This window comes from Leptosomus discolor, unplaced genomic scaffold (genome assembly GCF_034619465.1).
Source record: "Leptosomus discolor isolate bLepDis1 unplaced genomic scaffold, bLepDis1.hap2 HAP2_SCAFFOLD_27, whole genome shotgun sequence".
Lineage (NCBI taxonomy): Eukaryota > Metazoa > Chordata > Aves > Leptosomiformes > Leptosomidae > Leptosomus > Leptosomus discolor.
The window spans coordinates 4621651-4642573 of record NW_028237782.1 but is presented as its reverse complement, the minus strand read 5'-3'; the positions used below and the strand labels follow the sequence as shown (position 1 = coordinate 4642573).

General features: G+C 43.9%; 1 protein-coding gene across 1 annotated transcript in view; it reads right to left on the bottom strand.

Moving 5' to 3' along the window:
- LOC104344142 (E3 ubiquitin-protein ligase RBBP6-like) overlaps nucleotides 1-18085 on the bottom strand; it is a 29073-nt gene extending 10988 nt beyond the window's left edge. Inside the window, exons 1-11 of the mRNA XM_086481000.1 lie at nucleotides 17920-18085; nucleotides 13810-13909; nucleotides 11959-11997; nucleotides 11279-11315; nucleotides 5359-5403; nucleotides 3919-4007; nucleotides 3705-3801; nucleotides 2730-2869; nucleotides 1653-1828; nucleotides 815-918; nucleotides 17-366 (exon numbers count right to left, since the gene is read on the bottom strand). Of these exons, the coding sequence (XP_086337126.1) occupies nucleotides 17-366; nucleotides 815-918; nucleotides 1653-1828; nucleotides 2730-2869; nucleotides 3705-3801; nucleotides 3919-4007; nucleotides 5359-5403; nucleotides 11279-11315; nucleotides 11959-11997; nucleotides 13810-13909; nucleotides 17920-18085 (1343 nt within the window). The remainder of the gene's footprint in view (nucleotides 1-16; nucleotides 367-814; nucleotides 919-1652; nucleotides 1829-2729; nucleotides 2870-3704; nucleotides 3802-3918; nucleotides 4008-5358; nucleotides 5404-11278; nucleotides 11316-11958; nucleotides 11998-13809; nucleotides 13910-17919) is intronic.
- Between the last annotated feature and the right edge of the window lie 2838 nt (nucleotides 18086-20923).

The following is a 20923-nucleotide window of genomic DNA, read 5'->3' as shown; positions in this document are numbered from 1 at the left end:
CTGCAGATTTACTTACCGAAAAGATGCATCTGGCTTTTCACCATGGAGAGATAGGTACACTGCTGGAGGGAGGTCAGAGATGGCCACAGAAGACTGACCTACTGCCAGCCCAGCTGCCCGAGATGACTGACCAGGGGCCCACGATGACAAAGCAGAATGAGAAGCCAGAGAAGCTAATGGAATCGTTGGTGGATCCTGCTGTCTGGAAGTCGTTGGCTGGAGTAGAGGCGGCAGGATGCGTGCTACCGTTTGTCTCATGAGGGGTGGTGGAGGTGGCAGCGGTGGTGGCTGCTGCTGCCGTTGCTGCCGAACCTTCTTTTGGAGCCTTTTTGTGTAGCCAGTTCCATTTCTGAAGTTGTTCACAGCCTAGAGGCAGAAAAACATTTACAGAAAGGTAATATAAAACTTCAGTAGATATATGAACAAAAGCCTCCACAGAGTAAAATTCCTTGTATAGTCCTGTAAATGCTATCAATCCTAAACTAAATCAACACACTGACATATGAAACCATCACATTAAACACCGATATTAATGATTGGTAACTCAGAGTGTCTGTATTTAAAGTACTTTGGTGTTAACACCAAATTTGAAAGTGAGGCAATCATGTTAAACAAAGCGTGACCTGAACTTGCCAGATTGTCTCTAAAGAGCCGTAAGCTTCTATAATATAGTCTGTAATATATTTGAAAAGTAAGTTTAGCCTCCCTCAATTTAGCCTTGCTTAAGGAGAGGTAAATTAATATTTTCTTCCCTTTCAGCTTTTTACAAATAGACTTTTCTTACAAATAGTTTACGTAGAAGTCATCATGTTACCTGACGTAGGAACCTGTTGGCAATTAAAGCATCAGGAGAAACATCTGTCTGATGACACGTGGGGCATGTATGTTCCTCTGATTCCAGTAATGCTGTTCTAATACCTGTGAATAATCAGAATTACCAAAATAGTTTTTAGCCAAACTAAGGAAATTTTGGGGGTCCAATCAATTATAAAAACACGTAGATTATTAAGGAGTGAATATGATCGTGAATGCAGAGCATGAAGCTATAAATGTTCAATAGTGTAACAAATTTCCAGTAAGCAGCAAATAACTACACAGTTTTGATATTTCATTATTGTCACATTTGAAGATGCAGAGTGGGCTGTGTCTTGACGTTTTGACTAGTCTTTTTTCCACTGTCAGTGAGAATTCACCAACCTCCAGGTTAATGAATAAAACACATCTCAAAAACCATTAGTAAGCTCAAGTTCTGAAGGTTTTAACCACCTCTCCTGTGGACTATCTGCCTGACTACCTGTTTGTTGCAGACTGCAGGAAGTCACCAGAGCTGGCTATGTCATTTTGCATGAGAGAAAGGGCTGTGGACAAACTAAATGCATTCAATATCTAATACTGTAACACCTGCACAACGATGCACTCCTCATACTCAGCCTTCCGCATCTAAAGAGGATTTAACTAGACACATAAAAAGGGAAAAAAGCTTTCTGCCTTTTTTTTTTCCTTCTCCTTTCTATGAGACGAGTCCTTTCCTACTCAGGGTATACTGAAGTATTAGATAGGACTGGTAAGCAAGTAATTTCGTTAACGCCTGTTTCTGCTTTCAGAAGATCAGATGTGATGTTTGGACTCACCAACATGGGAGTAACACTTACATTCGTCACAATAACTGTTTCTACAGCAGGGAATAACAGCTGCATCTGTCATTATATCGTTACAAATGAGACATAACAACTCCTCTGGAATAGGATCATCTGAGGAGGAGGAGGAGGAGGATGGCTCCTCTGGTAAAAAGCGAGGCTTTTCCTTCTTTCCTCTAGCATAAGCTTCCCTGGAGGGCAGGTGGAGGAGGAAAAAGAAAAAAGTTACAGATGGGTAAAGGAAAACTTTCCCAAGCTTTGGATTTTATCAAAGGAAGATAATGGATGGAATTCTTCTCACTCCACAGTAGCCTTCTACAACACAGGCATTTAGTTTAAACTACTTTTCTATAGCCACAGCACTAGAAGAGGCAGAAGAACAATCTTCCTTCTGCAGAACTCTCCCATTCATTGGATCAACTAAGAAATTAGCTCAGACTCAAAAAATCATTTTTTGACAGCTAGAAATCAGGTGAAATGAACCCCACCTCTCCTTTGCCAGAAGGTAAATGTAAATTTCAGGCTCAGGATACAGTTAGTCTCTGAGTAACTACATTTTATAAATGGAAGAAGTCTATGTGGCAGCTTCTACAAAGGGAGATCCACGACAGAAAAAGAGAAGTGCTACCAAATGCCTTTTAAACAGCCACTGTTCTCAGCACACAGCAGTATCTTCTTAGTTTATAGCAACAGGAGGACTTCGGTCTGTTTCACACACGGCATTTGATGCAAGTCAGAGGGGGAGGAAATCTCCGTCCAACAGCTATTTGTCAAATTTTGCAAGAAGCCTTTGAAGCATAAACCAGAAGCAAGTGGAGCTTTCAAAGAGAACAACTCCACTGTAAACACCACTGAAATGTTTTGCAGGCTTTTAGCATAACACAAGTTTAAACAACCTCCTGGGGTATGTACAGTAGGATCACCTTATTTTAATATTAGAAAGCATCACAGATTTTAAGGTTAAGATACAATGACAATGCTTCCTCCCCTGTAATTACAGATGCTGGCCACCTTGGTTGCATTGCCACTCAAACATTTTTACACGGTTTCTCTAGTTCACTTTTCGCTCAGTCTAATTAATTCCATACTTACGCATCAATAGTTGGTATCACATATTTTCCAGTTTTTGTCAGCATAGCACCCTTTGTATTGGGATCTTTCACCTCCATCATGAAAGCCCTTGGAATTCCCGTGCTCTTTTTAATTCTGGGAACAAACTGGAGATTTTTGTCCTGTTAAGCAAAAAAAAATACAGATATATGTCATCTTAAGACCCACACTTAAAATGACATTTCAATGATTAAGCAGCAAAAGCCTTTAATCCTCTCCTTTTACCTAGTAGAAGGGTTGCTTGACTGAAATACTTATTTTCTTAAATGAATATAGCCAGGATGTTCCAAAGGCTTGAGCAGCGATTTGAGCTCAATTGACATTCTTTGGCTTAACTTCAAGATCCTTAAGGGTGAAATAACTCTTGGCTCACCATCCACTCAGAGAAGAGACACAAACCCGCTCCTCCTTCATAGTGCAATCCAGAGGGAGAGCTTAATTTGGGGCTCTGCATCAGTCACTGCAGAAACTTATATTCACCATCTATATGTGAAGGCTGAATTCAGACTTCATGCATATACATCCAGTCACTAATGTTAAATGGCACAAATACTCAACCAGAGACTCATGTAAATAAAACAGGCAAATATTCAATAGATGGGCTCAACAGAAACATCCTGTTTCTATACGGAATGCTAAAAACTGAATTGTCATTAAAAAGAATTAAACCCAGAAAAATTTCCAGTAATATTGAAATATATAAAAATAAGCATGAAAGTTCACAGAGAAAGATCTATGGACATATTTAATGTCTGTGACCTAGAAAACCCCAAAAGTTTACATTTATGATTCCAGGTTTCCCTTGAATTTTGAAGGGCTTTGCAACATTGCTATATAACCTCTGTATTTGACCCGAAGAGAATCAGTGCTTAATATGGGTATTCATGTACTTGGTACGTAACTGCCAAAGCAAAAAATTAAAAACTAAGTGACCCCAGAAGTCCCTCATAATCTTACCTCTTTTGTTGGGCAGTCCTTCCTGAAGTGGCCAGGTTTTCCACAGCCAAAGCAAGTAAATGATGGTGGAGGTGGTCCCAAGGGTTTCTTCATATAACTGAAAGTTTTTTGGGAAGAAAAGAAAAATGTATGCGTGCGTGTCTCTCGTCAGAACAAACATCTTTACAATTCTTCCCTAATTTTCAAACACACATTTGACATCATCAACACTTACTTGATTGGATCATAGTCACGGCAAGACTGTATCATCATAGCTTTTATTTTATCTTCCTCGGAAGCATTGGCTTCAGCCAGATTGGCAGTCTGTTCAACAGGTAATTATTTGACATGCACATTAGAAACACATTGAAGCCCACACAGCCAAAGCCCGCTCTGCTCACCCGATCCTGTAAAGAGCAGCACAGCGCCAGCTGAGGTTGCATGAAAACAGCTGCTTATATAAAGGAGAGTTGTCCTGAAGACATTCGGGGCAGTCCTTACACCATTGCATGCTCTTTATGGGCCTCTTAGCCTACGTGAAAGGAGCGTGGCTGGGCACTCAACAGTAACATAATCCAGATCGAATCTATGAAATCATTTCCATTAACATTTACTGGAAACTTTACAGATACTTGACTAATTTGTTAGAACTCAGAAGTTTTAGAAAACACATCCAAAACCCACAAAACGTTAGTAGGAATGGACCAAAATTCAAATATGGCATTTGATACATAGTAATAATGAAACAGAAAACTTTTTCCAACACATTGCCTCCATGCTAAGCAAGTCTGCAGTGAAGAGGTTAGAGTAAGGAACAGCTTAGAGCTGCTTTATGTTGTGTTCCTGCATTTTTCTACAATGTGTCTTCTAATTCTGAAACTAATCTTTGTAACTAAAAGACGAGTAATTTAATTGGCCAGCACCACGCCTTTTCTCCAAGTGCAATCACTACCAGTGCTTTCCCAAAGTCACACATTGCTGAGCAAAAAAAGCAGCAGTTCCGTAGCAAAACAGGGCACTACAATAGTTCCAGAAGGGCACAGCTGCTAATAGCCCACGCATACTCACTGGTATATTCCTATAAACAATTAGGTACACTCACACAATTTACACAGTCTGTGTTCAAACAAATCAGACTGTGCTGTCCACTGTATAGGGACTACAATTTAGGCAACTGTGCAGCATTCAGAGAATGGATCTGTAACTAATGAGCAGACATTCAGAAATAGCCATGCACTTGTCCATGCTCCAGAAATGCTTCTGTTCTGGCTGTTGCAAAGCCCCCTGAAAGGTCCGTAACTTACAGCCAATTAAATCCTTCTGTGAACATTGTGCTCGTTTCCAACGTAAAATTAACGGAACGTATGAAAAATGGTAAACAGCTTCTGAAGTGCTGCTTCTTTGTGTCTTGAAGACTAGTAATGTTGCAACACTACGTTGAGGCTGATAAGGTGTTCCCCTTCTATCTTCCCAAACTGGGAATTACTCTTTACAGGATAGTATCAAAATATACACATATTTTAAAGTTAAAACAAATACTTTAACTTCTAAAAATTAAATTAAAGTTTTGTTCAAATTACAACAGTTATCCAGCTATAGATCACAGTAGAAGATTTAAAAATAGCAAGCAAACACTTTTTTTTTCTCTAACTATTTGACAAGGATATACCTATACCTTAACAAGCTGGGCCAGAGAAATAGATGCTGAAGAGTCATCAACCTGCTCACAAAAAATTAAACACATATTTAAGTTCTACAATCAAAATATAGCAACAGTTAACCTCTACTGTAGTCTGATAGTTAACCTCTACTGTAGTCTGAAAGTCTGCACTATATCCTCTGGGTGAACTGAACGAGGCGTCATTTGTATTTGAATTTGTTGAAAACAAAGTTCAACCCAATAACAGCTACACCGTTCATGAGAATAAACTAAAATAACCAAACCCGCTTGAGAGCAACTTACTGCTCCAGAGTATCTCAGAGAGGGACCCTTGTCAAATGCCCACAACTGCTTAGAAGTCCAAGGGGTAAGGAAGCTGTCAATTTGCAGCTAAAAAGGATTTTTAAAAAAATAATTCAGTTTATTTGAGGAGGAAGCATCACTACTGGAAACTTTTTCAGCCTAGTTTGTAAATTAATCAGTTAATGTCTCATCACTTATAAAAGCACATAGTTATGCTTTTATGAACACAGTAGCTGCCCTTCAAAACAAAGCACAGGCATATCAGCCCTGAAACACAATCTCTGCCCCTCCTGTCAAGAAGTTTAAAAATGCCAAACTCACCATACCCCACAAAACCCAAATAAAAACACCAATCCAAAACATCAGCCATAAAAGTAACCCACCGCTTTGCCTAGAAGAAAACAATTGCTTAAATTACTGAAATAAAGCTGTTCACCATGACAAGAATAGCCTATAAAAACTGAGAAAACTGGGTTCTTGTGTTTTCTTAGAGCACAGGCCATACTATCCAAATTAGGCTGGGAAGTGTGGGAATTTAATATTATTCTCCTTGCTATCAGACCAAAACCAATTTTTAATGATGATGAAAACATGGATTCAGAGCACAGCCCTGTAATTCTTTCCTCCATTGTGACCACACTCCTCCCTCCCCACTGGCTACTGGAACACATCCCCAGGCCACCAGTTAGTGATGGACTGCACTGCCTGTTGAGAACTAACACTGAAGGGCAGCTTTTCCACAAATAAAAAGGACAACTCTTACCTTGTTCCTTTTCCAGTATATAGAAATACAGTACGCCACAAGCAGCAGTTAAGCTTACACTAGCAAAACAGTATCAGAAAGACACTTGAATCACTGCTTTTATGTCTGAAATGGCTCAAAAACGCAGACTAAAATTTCACAATGTAAACTGAACAGCTCTCCTCAAGAGGTCGCTAAATAGATCAGAGGAGAGATTAAAACCCTTGGAAGAAGCTCTTGTCCTTCATTACCTAATGGAGTGCAAGAATTCAAGGAATCAGCTTTAACAGACTCTGGGGAAAAGAATATCTACAGGCCGATGATGATTCCTCACTCCAGTTAATCATTCCTTCTCTGTATGTTTGGGAAAGCACACGCTACATTACTGACTAAAACACTCTTGAAAATGTGCCTTTGGAAATGAACACCCAGATCTTTCCATCAGAAGTCGTAGCAGAACATGCAACTTTCCTTCTTTTCAGAACATTTTGTACCCAGTTCTGTTAAAAACGAAGCCTGATCAAGTATTTTGAAGCTTCATGCTCCATATGCCACTCTTTTTTACACAGGGAAAAACAGCCCTATGTTCTCTCATGGCAGGAAGAACCACTATAATTCTGTGGTTTCTCAGAAGCAAACAAGAAATAAGCAAAGCTCTCTATTGGAGTCTAGCGTTAAACAGTCTAGTATTGGCCATAACTGAAACATAACAGTTAATAAACTATTAATTAGTTCTTGTAGTTTTTTAGGAAGCATTTATTATACGGCCTGCGGGCAACAGTCTAATTTCTTACAGGAGCGGATAGCACTGCTTTCTACCTAACAGTTATCAAAAGCAGCAAATAGGTAATTAATGTATTATTTAGTACTTTTGCCCAACAGCCATCTTCCAATGAGCCTACATTCTTGTGTCTTTTTTTTTTCCCTTTAAATTTCTACTCACATATTTCCTGCCAGTCCCTCCAATCAATCGAGCAGAAACAACGTCTCCATGAAACTTGTAAAGCACCCTAAGATAATACTGCAGAAGAATTGGAAAGAAAACACAAAACCAAACCCAAAAAACCAGACTCGACAGCCCATGTATTAACTCCCATTTCAAACAGGAGGCTAAACAGAAACCAAGACAAAGCAAGTGGGAAAGGGGGCAGAAAACAGGAGGGGAAGGTTAATCTCACTGCTGGAGGACTTCATTTCAATTACAGTGGTTTCCTAAAACCCGACAGCTTGGCTAAACTACAAATGCAGCCAGGAAGGGCCACAGTTGTGCTTGACAGCACTAAAACAACAGGCATGACTGCATTTCTGCAGCCTCTAAGGACAAATACCAACTACAGATCCTTGCAGTTGCTGAAATAGTAATACTAAACTGGAAAGGATCCACTTCCTTGCTTTGGCTGCAGTAACTGTAGGACAGCAGCACAAATCTGCAAGTGTAGAATGACAGCTACCATAAGAGCCAGACAAGGAAGAAATGTCCAAAGTGTAAACTTTTGTGCATCCTTTTAAAAAACATCTTAACTAATTTTTTTGCTGCTTTACTGTTCAACAATAATAGGCAAGCTTTCCAGCGATTTCATCCTGCCACACTAAGATCCAGCTTCTGCTTTGAAATATGTACAGAAATACGTGTAGTAAAAAAACCACAAAACACCTGACCGAAACACCCCCGTCACGCTTTAGACCAAGACCTGAGTTAGCTTTAAGAAGAAAGCTAATTGTGTCTCCAACTCTAGAAGCACCTGAGGCTGCAGTGCTTTGACAGTGAGGGAGAAAGAAGACCTGTCAAGAGAGATGCAAGGCTTCCACGCTCCCTATGGCTACCTGTAACGGGTTTGCATGGCAAGGTTTTGGTAGCGAGGGGGTTACAGGGGTGGCTTCTGTGAGAAGCTGCTAGAAGTTTCCCCTATGTCCAATACAGCCGATGACAGGTGGCTTTAAGATGGACCCGCCGCTGGCCAAGGCCGAGCCCATCAGCGACGGTGGTTGCACCTCTGCGATAACGTAGTTAAGAGAGGAACAAAAAAAAAGTGATTGCGCAGCAGTAATTGCAGCGAGAGAGAGGAGTGAGAATATGGGAGAGAAACAACTCTGCAGACACCCAGGTCAGTGCAGAAGGAGGGGCAGGAGATGCTCCAGGTGCCCGAGCAGCGACTCCCCTGCGGCCTGTGGTGAAGACCATGGTGAGGCAGGCTGTCCCCCTGCAGCCCATGGGCGGTGGAGCAGATGACTGCCTACACCCTGTGGAAGACCCCACACCGGAGTAGGTGAATGCCTGAAGGAGGCTGTGATCCTGTGGGAAGCCTGCACCGGAGTAGGCTTCTGGCAGGACCTGTGGCCTGTGGAGAGAGAGAAGCCCACGCTGGAGCAGGTTTGCTGCCAGAGACCCCATGGGGGGGGCTCACGCTGGAGCAGTTGGTTCCTGAAGGACTGCACCCCATGGAGGAGACCCACGCTGGAGCAGTTCATGGAGAACTGCAGCCCCTGGGAAGACTCACGCTGGAGAAGTCATGGAGAACTCTCTCCTGTGAGAGGGACCCCACATTGGAGCAGGGGAAGTGTGTAAGGAGGCCCCCCCCCCCCCCTCGAGGAGGAAGCAGCGGCAGAAACAACAGGGTGATGAATTGACTGCAACCCCCATTCCCTGTCTCACCCCTGCGCCGCTGAGGGGGAGGAGGGAGAGAAATCAGGAACAAAGTTAAGCCCGGGAAAGAAGGGAGGGGTGGGGGGAAGGTGTTTTAAGATTTGGGTTTATTTGTCATTACTCCTCTCTCAGTTAATTGGTAATAAATTACATTTTTCTGAAGTTGAGTCTGTTTTGCCCGTGACAGTAAATGCTGAGTGATCTCCCTGTCCTGATCTCGACCCCACAAGCCTGTTGTTGTATTTTTTTTTTCTCTCCCCTGTCCAGTTGAGGAGGGGGAGTGACAGAGTGGCTTTGGTGGGCACCTGCCATCTAACCAGGGCCAAACCACCACACTACTGACAACTCAAATCAAGTACAGTCACAGCAAACAAGAAGGGAAGGCTTTTGCTTTGCTTTTCATTTACCTTAATTAGTTCTAACTAACACTAAGTCTTCCCTCCCAATGCAGGATTTTTCCTTTTTTTTTTTTGTTTTGTTTTTTGAGACATCTGTGTTGGCTTATGGTAAGATGCTACTTAGAAATGCAACACAGACATGCCAGGGAACACAGGAGGTGGAAAGATTCAACCCATCTGAATTAGATCAAATGCTACAAAGACAGTTCTCATAAATGCGCTACGTGAACCAGTAGGGTCACTGGGCCAACCTGACTAACTCAAGCTCACAATGAGAGGCATTCACGTCCAAAAAGGAATCCAAAGCAATCAGTGATAGAATTACAGACGTTAGATTTAGACTTAGTGGTTTTAGACCTCTGAACAGAAAAGTTTTCAATTTTAAGTTGATTTTATACAGTTCCACGAGAATCAGAGGCTTTACTTTTCACTGAACACACAGCCAGAGTTCATGGATTTCTAGATTAACCCATCCCAACAGCTTATAAAGTGATCAGATCCAGTGACCAGGGTTAGTGTAATGCCTCACACCATTCTAGTGAAGAAGTAGTTATACTTCCAATAAAGGTGAAAAATAAAAAATGCCACATATAGGATGTATACTATAAGAACTATTTTGAAATGTGGAGTTGCACATAGCATTTGATCCAAGAGGCAAACCAAGATCTAGACCACTACCAGTCAAGTATTCCCTTGTGTTACTTATTTACATTTTGGCAGCAGAACGGCAGCATTTTCAAACCTGAAGAAAATTGCTGCCCCTTTTCCAAAAGTAACTTTTCCAAAAGTGGTGGTGTCCTAAAGAAAGGCTTGACCTTTGGGAAATTAAAGGACCTTCCAATCCTGAGGTCACCCAGACCCAAACATGTACTGCAGGCAGAAGTTAAGAAAATGACAGGGATTCTGCCCACAAATGCACCACGATCTAACCTTGTGCCAGCATTTTTACACTGGGCTTTAGATATCGGCATTTGCAGACAAACTATTCAACTGAACTGCTTCATCAGATAAAGTGGAAAGATCAAATGCAGAACCTTAGAATAACACTCGGCGTAGCAACGATTCTCAAACTCATGGCAGTCTACTACAGACATTTACGGACTCAGAGAGGCCCAAACAATATCACTTCAATTACACAGGTTTAGGAACAAATACCCAAGTGTTTAAGGACACGAAAAGGAATCATTCAGCTGCACATAACTGTCCCCAAAAAGTATGGGATACGTTGGGTTTGGTATTTGTTTGAACCCACGAGTCAAAAGTAAGAAACCAGCCCCAAGTCAAAAGTAAGAAACACCACCCAGTTTAGCAACCATGGCCTTTCAGTGGTTTTGGATAACAATTCCAAAAACCATGAGGCAAAAAAAAGGGACTTAAAAACAAAAGCTGAGTGAAACAATGTGAAAATGGCAAAAAACACATGCCAAACTATTTAATTGCAGGAAAAGAAAAGCACACCACGTGCTATCCAAACATAAGTGTTACTAGCTATAGACAGACACACGTAGAACACAGCGCCGTGCTCAGTTGTGCAAACCTTGAACATACAGGATTTAAAAACGATGGTACATTATCTGTGCAACACAAAGTCGTACAGGAAATATTCCAGGCTATTCAGCATGAAATACCGCATGACTAGGCACAAATAGCAATATTCACGTTAGAACTGTACAATGATGGCATTACTTGGTTTTTACTATGCTGAATCAAATACATTCTGTTTACAACATACGCTATGTTTTACTGGAAAATATATTAAGTTAACATTTGGACAATTAATAAAAGGCTACTTTGTTTAGAATTAAGTGCAGTGCACATAAAAAAGTGTGAGCTTGTGTTTTTACATACTGCTTTTGATGTTCCACTCACTGGCTCAGTTTCACCTCTAGAAAAAGAAATAAAGGTGATCAGAACTTAAAATAAAGCACTTGCACCCAACATAGAGCAGCGAAAACAGATCATAAGACCTGAACATCAAAACATTATGTTCTGATAGTCCAGTGAATGTGGAAATGTATTCATATAGAGAAACTGTTGTTTCTTGGTACATTCAGTGATACTGAAGAGCCCCAAAATCCCATTTCTGATTTGTCACAAAGTATTCTAGACTCACAGATACAGAACACAGCAGTGCGAGGGGAAGTCCGCAGATACTTTGTCTCTGCTACATACGTATCAAAAAGCTGAAGTCTGTACTAGAGTTTTGTGTTTAGCAACAACCAACCATCAAACTGGGACGGTAACTTTAGCCAGTCTGTACGTCCCCGGTATTACAAATAGGTACCAGATATAGCCCTTGAGTTTCTAAGACAGACAGTGCCTCGGCACTTCGAAGTGCTTAAGTGAAAAAAAAACAGTCATCTGCCAAAGAAATAAGAATAACAAGAAATAACAAAACGTCAGCAGCACAGTCTGCAGAACAGTGTTTCTTTGTGGAAGCCCAAGCACTGTGTTCAGCCACGAAAGTGCTCAAATACGAAATGGGTTATGTACGCCATAGTGACTAGAAATAGTAGTAGAAATGTCACCTGGAAGCTGTTTCTAGGATTTTGTGCAACGTGGGAGCCCTGTGACAAAAAAAAAAAAAAAAAAAAAAATTCTTAATTCCCAGAATTTGCTCCAAGATCATCTTCAAAATGCTACAATGTTGAAATCTTGCTGAGATTCCACATGATCATTGATCTGTATTGCGTGATACTCATCATGAATCAGACATGCAACTGTTGATATAGTTCACAGACAATTCATACATCATCCAAGGTGTCCCATGAGCACAGGCAATTCCAAGGCTTCTGTGGAATTTAGGTACAAACAGAAAGGCTCAGGCTTCCTGACACTGCTAGGACACCACCAGGCTTGCAATTACAGCCACTACCTCCCGGAGCTGAGGAAGCACACCAAATACTTTAGATTACCACACAATGGTTTCCTCACCCATTCACCTTGGAAGAACATACTACGGGGCAAGTAAGGCATTTCTGAAGGCCTCTCCACCCTTCCAGCATACGCTCCTCACTCCCAAACATTAACCACTCCACCCGTTGTTTCTGCAATGTTTCCAGCTGAAGGAACACAAAGCTAATCTGCCTGGTCCATTTTCAACGCTACCACAGCAGTGCCAGTCTTTCCTTATCCCCACCCCCACACAGGCATTGATTTGACCTTTGATGCCAGCAGCTTCTATCCTCTCCGTTTAGGGCACCATTACCATACCAGGAGAGGGGCCATCCAGCCAGAAACAGAGGAGGCATTGACAAGACAGCACTGAGCACGCACATTTAAATCAACCCCCAAGCGAGGCCATGTTTATAAGCACAACGCTGTGGCATCCAGAGTTGCTTGGCAGTGCCTGAAAGCACTGCAACTACTAAATAGGCCCAAAGGTTACATGCTGAGCCACATAAATTCAGGGGGTTTTGCTTGTAAATGCTTCATGGGTACCAGGAGGCTGATTCACTCTTTGTTTGAGACACGCTGTAAATCACCAGCGTACTTTATTGAGAACCAACATGAGAAAGACATGGCAAAACCACATGCTAATAACATCTACTAACTGAGGTTGAAAGTCATCTTGAAGAAGTCTGGAAAACACCCCATTCAACAATGCTAACACACGTGATACAGAACTGGACTGTGAATACATCAACGACAGCAATAAGCCTGTGGTCAGGACTGCATTTCAGTATCTGTAATTTTACTCAGCTTCAGGTTCAGAAAAGATTAACTATTCCTCCATCGTACTCGCACAAAAGGCAACACACTTTAGGATATTGTTCTTTTACTCTTGCCTGAAACAGACATTGTCTTTAGGAAACTAACAGGAATTGGGTATGAATGGAACTTCTTGTTTGCATGCTTTGCCAGCTGGCAACCCTTGGTCTTGCCTCTGTAGCTAGTATGTAAAACCCCCAGGTTTGGGGCATAAGAATACCTGCTATACCCACCCACCCTCCCCCAAATGCAAGAAACAGCCAAACACTGAGAATCAGACTCTGCTGAGAAGGGAACAAACGATGAGTTTATGCTACAATGCATATCTGTCTTCACTATAAAAGCAAACCCATAGAATCAGGAATCTCCCCATGCAGAGGGAACAGAATCTACAACTTGGTGCTCAGAAAAATCAACCCCAAGAACAAACCCAATGGAATCATCCTAAAATTTACCATCGTTGGAGTTTGAACCCCATGTCCCAGCAGGCCTAAGAATCTCAGTCAACTTCGGGAAAGATACATTAAAATCTACCCCACGACAACAAAAACTAACAGCAGCTTTAACAAGACAGACACAATCTGAATGCCTCTGTAGACTAATACCCATTTAGAAAGTTAACACACCGAAACTCCTCAGAAAGAAGACAATGCTTTATGGATACTTACATGTCATGTGTTTTGCTGGTAGCTTTAACTCCTCCAACAGGGATTCTCCTAACAATCACCAACGAGTTCTTAGGAATCAGGGCATTATCATCCGTGTATTCTGAAAACAACATAAATACAGAAAAAACATTAATCAATTCACAAAAATGTCTGTTAATATGTAACTACATCGCACTTCTGAGAATTCCTTTACAGATACAAAAGCAAAACTTTCTTTGTAACATCACGCTTTAATTGTCTCAACACACTAACAGCACATTTCAAGAAATCTTCAGGTTTGATCATCAAACACAAGCAGCAAAATCTTGTTCAGTTTTTTTCAATAGTCTGAATGTCCACAGCAAACCGCTCTCAAAGGTCACCAAAGGAGAGCCTGCTAATGCGTGAAGTTCTCTCCTGATCTAGCTTGTGCTGCTTTTGCTCCTGCTAGGCTACAAACCAATAGATCTCTGGAGAAAAACAAAGCAAAGTCTCACCCGCATAAAGCAGATTCTAAAGTCTGACTTGCCCTGCAAGAAGGTAAGCACTCGGCTATGCATGAAAACTCTGCGCCATTGCTTTCATCGCTGTTCCCTAAACACGATTCACCCCTGCTGCGAGTGCTCGAGGCTGGCAGAACAAAGGAGAGAGCCCGCCACCACTCTCTGTTTCTTGGAGCTTCGTCCCTCAACAACCCACTTCCCAGCGGCTCAGTGCCTTACATTTAAACGCAAACAAAACTGGCAGTGCTGGAACGGGGATCACAGAAACGTGGGGGTGGTTTGGGCTTGCTTTCACAAGCAGGGCAGAACTGGCTCCAGCTGAAGGGGTATCTCCCGTCTGAAGCCAATCATCTACTTTGATTTAACCAAAGGGACACGAATTCTTTCGATTCGCTTTTTGCAGTGCACAGAGACTCCAATGGAATGACTTACAAAGAAAGCCTGGAAAAGCCTTTCGAAAACAGTGTGTGCCTGAAGCTGTCCATGCTTTGCCTTGGCTTACACCATGTTGGTCTTCTGAAGAGGAGGAAAGCCTTCTGACCTTTTGCGTAAGGCCGCAACAAAAAACACAGCTACCTGAGACACTTTGACTGAGTGACTTAAAATGCAAAGATCTCTCCATGAGAATGGTTTTTATATTGTACTTACACAAGCTGGATATGACTTTGGACCAGATGATCTCAAGAGGTCCCTTCCAACTCCTTCCAAATATTTTAAAGCACTACCTGCAGCCATTCCTGTAATCTGCCTACAGTTTTACATATTAAAAGCCCTTGCCTCTGCAGAGCAAATAGGAACGATGGTCTGAAAACCAAAGATGCTGTGTATTTAGTCAAGCTCTGTCAGAGTGGTTTTGCTCAGTGACCACACACAAAACATGAACATTTCACAATTTATGCTCTCTTTTTCAGTTTATTATTCCTACGGGCAGGAATCTCCCTTAGACCAAAACCACACCCATCAGAAGACATCATTTCAGCAACGAAATGAAAATTTTACTCCTATTTCCACATGACAGAATGCTTCTTCAGAAAACTGAGAAACCATTTAGCTGAAACTAATCCCTGACCTTCTCCCCTAGGGAACCAAACAGCAAGCTTCCTCTAGACTTGAGGAGTATAAAATGGTAGGAGAAAGGGCTGCTCACGACAAACACAGAACCTTTTACAGAAGTCATATATCCTGAAACCAACCCCTAGAGCTCAAAAGGCAAATCCAACCTTTACACAGCCACTCGTCAAGAGAGGCCGGCACTGGGACCTTTTGATGGAGAGGGAGCTCAGGCAGTACTGAGGCCCAGACAAGCAAGTGGGAGATAATGCCAGCGGCAGTTCTGGAAGCCCAAAGCAGCTCGTCCTGCCTGCTGAATGGAGTCATACAGAGTATTCTTTCTGCTCCAGATCACAAACCACCCAATTAAGACCAGTTCAGAGCCCCATTTTCGGTTTTATTTTCTTTTGTATTTGGCCTGATAAGCAGAATAGCACATTCTCCAACTGTTTTGAGTCAGAATGTTATGGGGCAGGAAAGTGCACCCAAGAAACCTCAGTTCTGGTGTTCGCAGTTCTTCTGCACTATTGTGGGAACATCTGTCATAAAAGACACATCACGAAATTCAGATCAAATTAGAGGGAGGCAAGTTGAAATGCATCATTCCTGAGTATAGGCTTTTTGAAGGCAATCCTGCCTTTGTAGAACATGCCTCTAGAATAAGCATGGAAGACGAGACACCCCCCCTCCTCTTTTTAAAACATGTCCTAAAAATCCGTTTTGCCCTCTGAGCATCTTAGAGTCCATCATACCATTTTTTCCACTGATATTTAAAATCCTGTTTACTTTTAGCGTATATTAGCATTGCTTCCATTACTAGATTTGTATTACAAAACGTAATAGTTACTGAACTGTACAAGGTTAGAGTACTCGGAAAAAGCTGAACAAGTAGGCCACAAGGTTCTCTCTGTTCTTTCCAAGATAATTTCAACATTTAGTCAGGACTCCTGCACATAAAAATTTATAAAACCCCAATACTTTATGACAACATGTAAGAATTCCAAACATGCCATTTAGGCGGAATATCCCAGTCTAGTTTTTTCCTTTATCTTCTGAAGATGAGTTTAAGCATCTACATCTGATTAATAAAAACTGACCCTTCTGCAGCAAAGCCCGTAAAGCAAATTAAGCATTTTCCAAAAGCTCTTGACAATTTTATTCAACACTACTAGAAAAATTCAAGACTTCTGAAATATATCTCTACCTACATTTATCATGCGATCCAATGGCACCCCTAAGAGCCCCAACTTTGTGCTGTTAGGTCTCTTCACAGACATTCTCCTGAAAACAGTTTAAATAGCTGTAGAGAAACAGCGAGCTTTAGGTCTAACCACTTTAAAGGCTAGGGCTGAAGTTAGTTACCACAGCATATGTATTATTCTGTTTAAGTTTTAATACATCAAACAGGAAGAGGAAAAAACCCACTAGCACACATTTTAAAGAAAATCCTGTTGTAAGAGTGTCACAGAAACAGGGGGAAAGGGGAAAGGGCAGGGGGGGGAGGAATTTAATGTTTAAGGAATGAAAACACTTTACAAGTCTTTTTATTTCTGAAAAGTCACATCCAAAGTCTTTAATCGCATTCAAACTCACCAAGATGGCAGATTACCAAACTGAACTTTCATACTAAGTAATACAAAACCATTATAATCTCTGAGAATCAAGCACCAATTTAAAAGAATTTATACTTCTCTAAAACATTTCTTATATGTATTCATCATACATGTTCTGCCATAAAACTTCAGTATTGCCCTGATATGGTTAACATACAGTACTAGGAAAAAAACCAACACGGTTAGAAATGAATGATGAAATGATGCTCAATAGCATCTGAATGACAATGTCTTTGGAGTAGAAAAGAAGTTACACCAAGAAGAGCTTCCAAAGTCTAATGTAGACACAGAGAGCCCTCATGTGCAAGATGCCTTTAAAGCGTCTGCACAAAGTACAACTCACAGATACGTCCTTGAGCCACCAATTACTTGGCGAGTAATTTCTGCAACAGGCACAAAACCAGTTTTGGGGGAAAACAGGTTGAAGACCAAATCAAGTCACCAAACCCACTGTTTTCTTCAAATTAGCTATCTGTTCTAGTTCTATCACTTCCAACTTTCTCTGCCACATTTCCAAGAAATCTGTCAAGTCTATTGTTATGAGATATCCTCCTACATTTCCTTGTCATTTTAGCTAGAGGAATTCCACGAAACCAGAACTTTTGTAAGCACTGTATGTTGCATATCAACGCCATATTCTTCTACGCCTAGATCTGTGTCTAACACACACATCCGAGGGTAGCTGTCAGAACAGCAACTACAGAAGAACAGCTCTGTGAGGCCCCCAACACAAGTCACAGCTACTGATCCTGGCCGAATTGTACTATGACTTCCCAGCCCGCCTCCTCCCCTGTGCCGCTTGCCCTCCCGGTCCTCCTGCACGCCAGCGGGACGGGCCCAGGCTGACATGGGGACAGCCACAACAAGCAGACCACGGCTCCCACAGGCTGTGGCCACCGCAGGGCACTCGGTGCCGCCACCAGCCGGGCGGTCCCTGAGGCCCCACACCCGCTGCCCTGACGCACCTTCTTTGGTCTGGGCATTGGTGATCTGCAGGTCGCTGTTGGCCACCTTCAGCTTTTCACAGACCATGATCTGGCGCTTGAGGTCGCACAGGGAGATGTGGAGGCCATCGAAGGTGACCATATCATAGTTCAGCTTGGAGAAGAACTTGTAGTGGACATGCGACATGGTGTGTGCTCCTCCTGGCAGCCCGGGCAGGCGGGTGGACAACAGGGAGAGGCCCCTGCGGCCCTAGCTCGGCCTCCGCTCCCTCTTTCACACACCGCGCTCCCCAGCCCGACCGCTCGCTCTGGCAACTCGGGCGCCTCGCCTCAGCTTTCCGCCGAGAGGTTTCCCAGACGCCAATGGCACGGGCTGCCACGAGCGCGTCACCACACACATGCCATGGCGTGCCACAGCCGCACCCTTGCGCCTTCCATCACCCAGCGCTTCATGACAAAAGGCCTGTGTCCTGTCACCACCTGGGCCTCTCGCTGCCCATTGTCCTGTCACACCCCCAGGTCTGTGGTGACTTTCTGTCACTGCTTGGGCCTTCACTACCCAGCGTTACCTTATGTCAGGTCCTGGGCCTGTGGTGTCCCTCCTGTCACACTCTGGGCCTGTCAGTGCCCAGTGTCCCTCCTGTCACACCCCCAGGTCTGTGGCGTCCCTCCTGTCACTGCCCAGGCCTTCACCACTCAGTGTTACCTCCTGTCAGTCCCTGGGCCTGTGGTGGCTCTCACAACAACCCTGGGCCCATCACTGCTCGACGTCCTGTCACCGCCTGGGCCTGTCACTGCCCGGTGTCCTGTCACCCCCCTCAGGTCTGTGGTGTCCCTCCTGTCACCCCCTGGGCCTGTCACACTCTGGGTCTGTCACTGCCCAGTAGCCTCTCACATCCCCAGGTCTGTGGTGACCTTCTGTCACTGCCTGGGCCTTCACCACCCAGCGTCACCTCCTGTCAGCCCCTGGGCCTGTAGTGGCTCTCCCAACAGCCCTGGGCCCATCACCGCTTGATGGCCTGTCACCCCCTGGGCCTGTCACTGCCCAGCTTCCCTCCTGTCACACCCCAGGTCCGTCACTGCCCAGTGTCCTGCCACTCCCAGGTCTGTGGTGTCCCTCCTGTCACCCTCCAGACCTGTCACTGCCCAGTGTCCCTCCTGTCACACCCCCAGGGCTGTGGTGTTCCTCCTGTCACACCCTGGGCTTTCACCACTCAGCATCACCTCCTGTCAGCCCCAGGGCCTGTGGTATCCTTCCTGTCACCCCCTGGGTCTGTCACTGCCAAGTGCCCTGCCATTCCCAAGTCTGTGGTGTCCCTCCTGTCACCCCCTGGGCCTGTCACTGCCCAGTTTCCTGTCACCCCCAGATCCGTGGTGACCTCCTGTCACTGCCTGGGCCTTCACCATCCAGTGTCACCTCCTGTCAGCCCCTGGGTCTGTGGTGGCTCTCCCAACAGCCCTGGGCCCAACACCGCTTGATGTTCTGCCACCCCTGGGGCCAGTCACTGCCTAGTATCCCTCTTCCCACCCCCCAGGCTGTCACCACCCAGTGTCCCCTCCTGTCAGCAGCCAGCCAGGGCACAACAGCCTGGGGGAGGTGCAGCGGGCTCTGCCGTGTGGCACTCCGCTACCTGAGCTGCAGCGCCAGCGAAGGGAGGGACATCTCAGGGTGTTTGAGTGTATCTTGTTGCATTTATGGGAAGTTCGGTCAAAGAAGCCAACGACTATCTCTGTTTATTGCTGTAAATCAATGTACTTCCCAACTGTGGCACATCCGCAGCTTCTTGAACTCTGGAGAGGAGGGCTAAAAAGTATGCAGAGAGCCATCAGCATTAGGAGGGGCCCCAGGACAATATTTCTTGCTCCCTCAATGTGGTGGTTTGGCCCTGACCAGATGCCAGGTACCCACCAAAGCCACTCTGTCACTCTCACCCCCTCAGCTGGACAGGGGAGAGAAAATAAAACAGGCACGTGGGTCAGATAAAGAGAGTTTAACGAAGCAAATAGCTGTGTGCGGAAGCAAAAGCAAAACAAAAGATCTTATTCTCTACTTCCCATCAGCAGGCGATGTCCAGCCACTTCCTGGGAAGCAGGGCTCTGGTACGCGTAGCGGTTGCTCCAGACGACAAACGCGAAACGAATGTCCCCCCCTTCTTCTTGTTTTCCCCAGCTTATATTGCTGAGCAGACGTCATGTGGGATGGAATATCCCTTTGGTCAGTCTGGGTCAGCTATCCTGGCTATAGCCCCTCCCAAGCTTTTACCCACCACCAGCCTACTGGGGAAACGTTGGGGAAACAGCCTTGGTGCTATGTGAGCCCGGCTCAGCAGTACTCAAAACACTGGTGTGTTATCTAGCTCCCACCGCACAGCACGGTGAGGGCTGCAGCTCAGGCAGATCCATTACACTCAATCATCACAGCTGCTGCTGCAACAGCCCTGACACATGAAATCTGGCCTTGAATTATGAGGTCTAGTTCTGCTGAGCAATGTGCTACAGCTTGCAGATGTTTCTGGGCCAACTGCCTATTCCTGTAGATATAATATAAAAGGCTAGTTGTAGTCTGGCAGGGCTAATAAGGGAGCTTCCACAACTGCTTGGTTTAGATCTTTAAATGCCTTTTGGGTTTCCACAGTCAGGATTTCAGTGCTGTCCTCTATAGCCAAGGGACAGTTATTTTCGCTCTTTTTGTCTGTTTGTTTTTCCTGTTAATGGTGATCTGGAAGCCTAGGTTTTCATACGGTAGCCTTGCTTACAAGCCTATGGTGGAATATGGATTACACGTACTTATTCCATAATTTGGCCATAGCCACAGTCCAAACTACAGGAGCAGAGGCAAATCAGCCCAACTGTTGGATAGGCACTAGAAGCCCATCCTCCACCAGACATCAACTCTCCTGGGTATCTGTCCCATTAAATTCTCAGTGGTACAAGGACAGGCACCCATGTTAGCAATTTCCACCAAAGAAAGGAAGCATACCGCCCCTCCGCCAGGAAGGGTTTGTCACCCAACAGTCGGCACTGT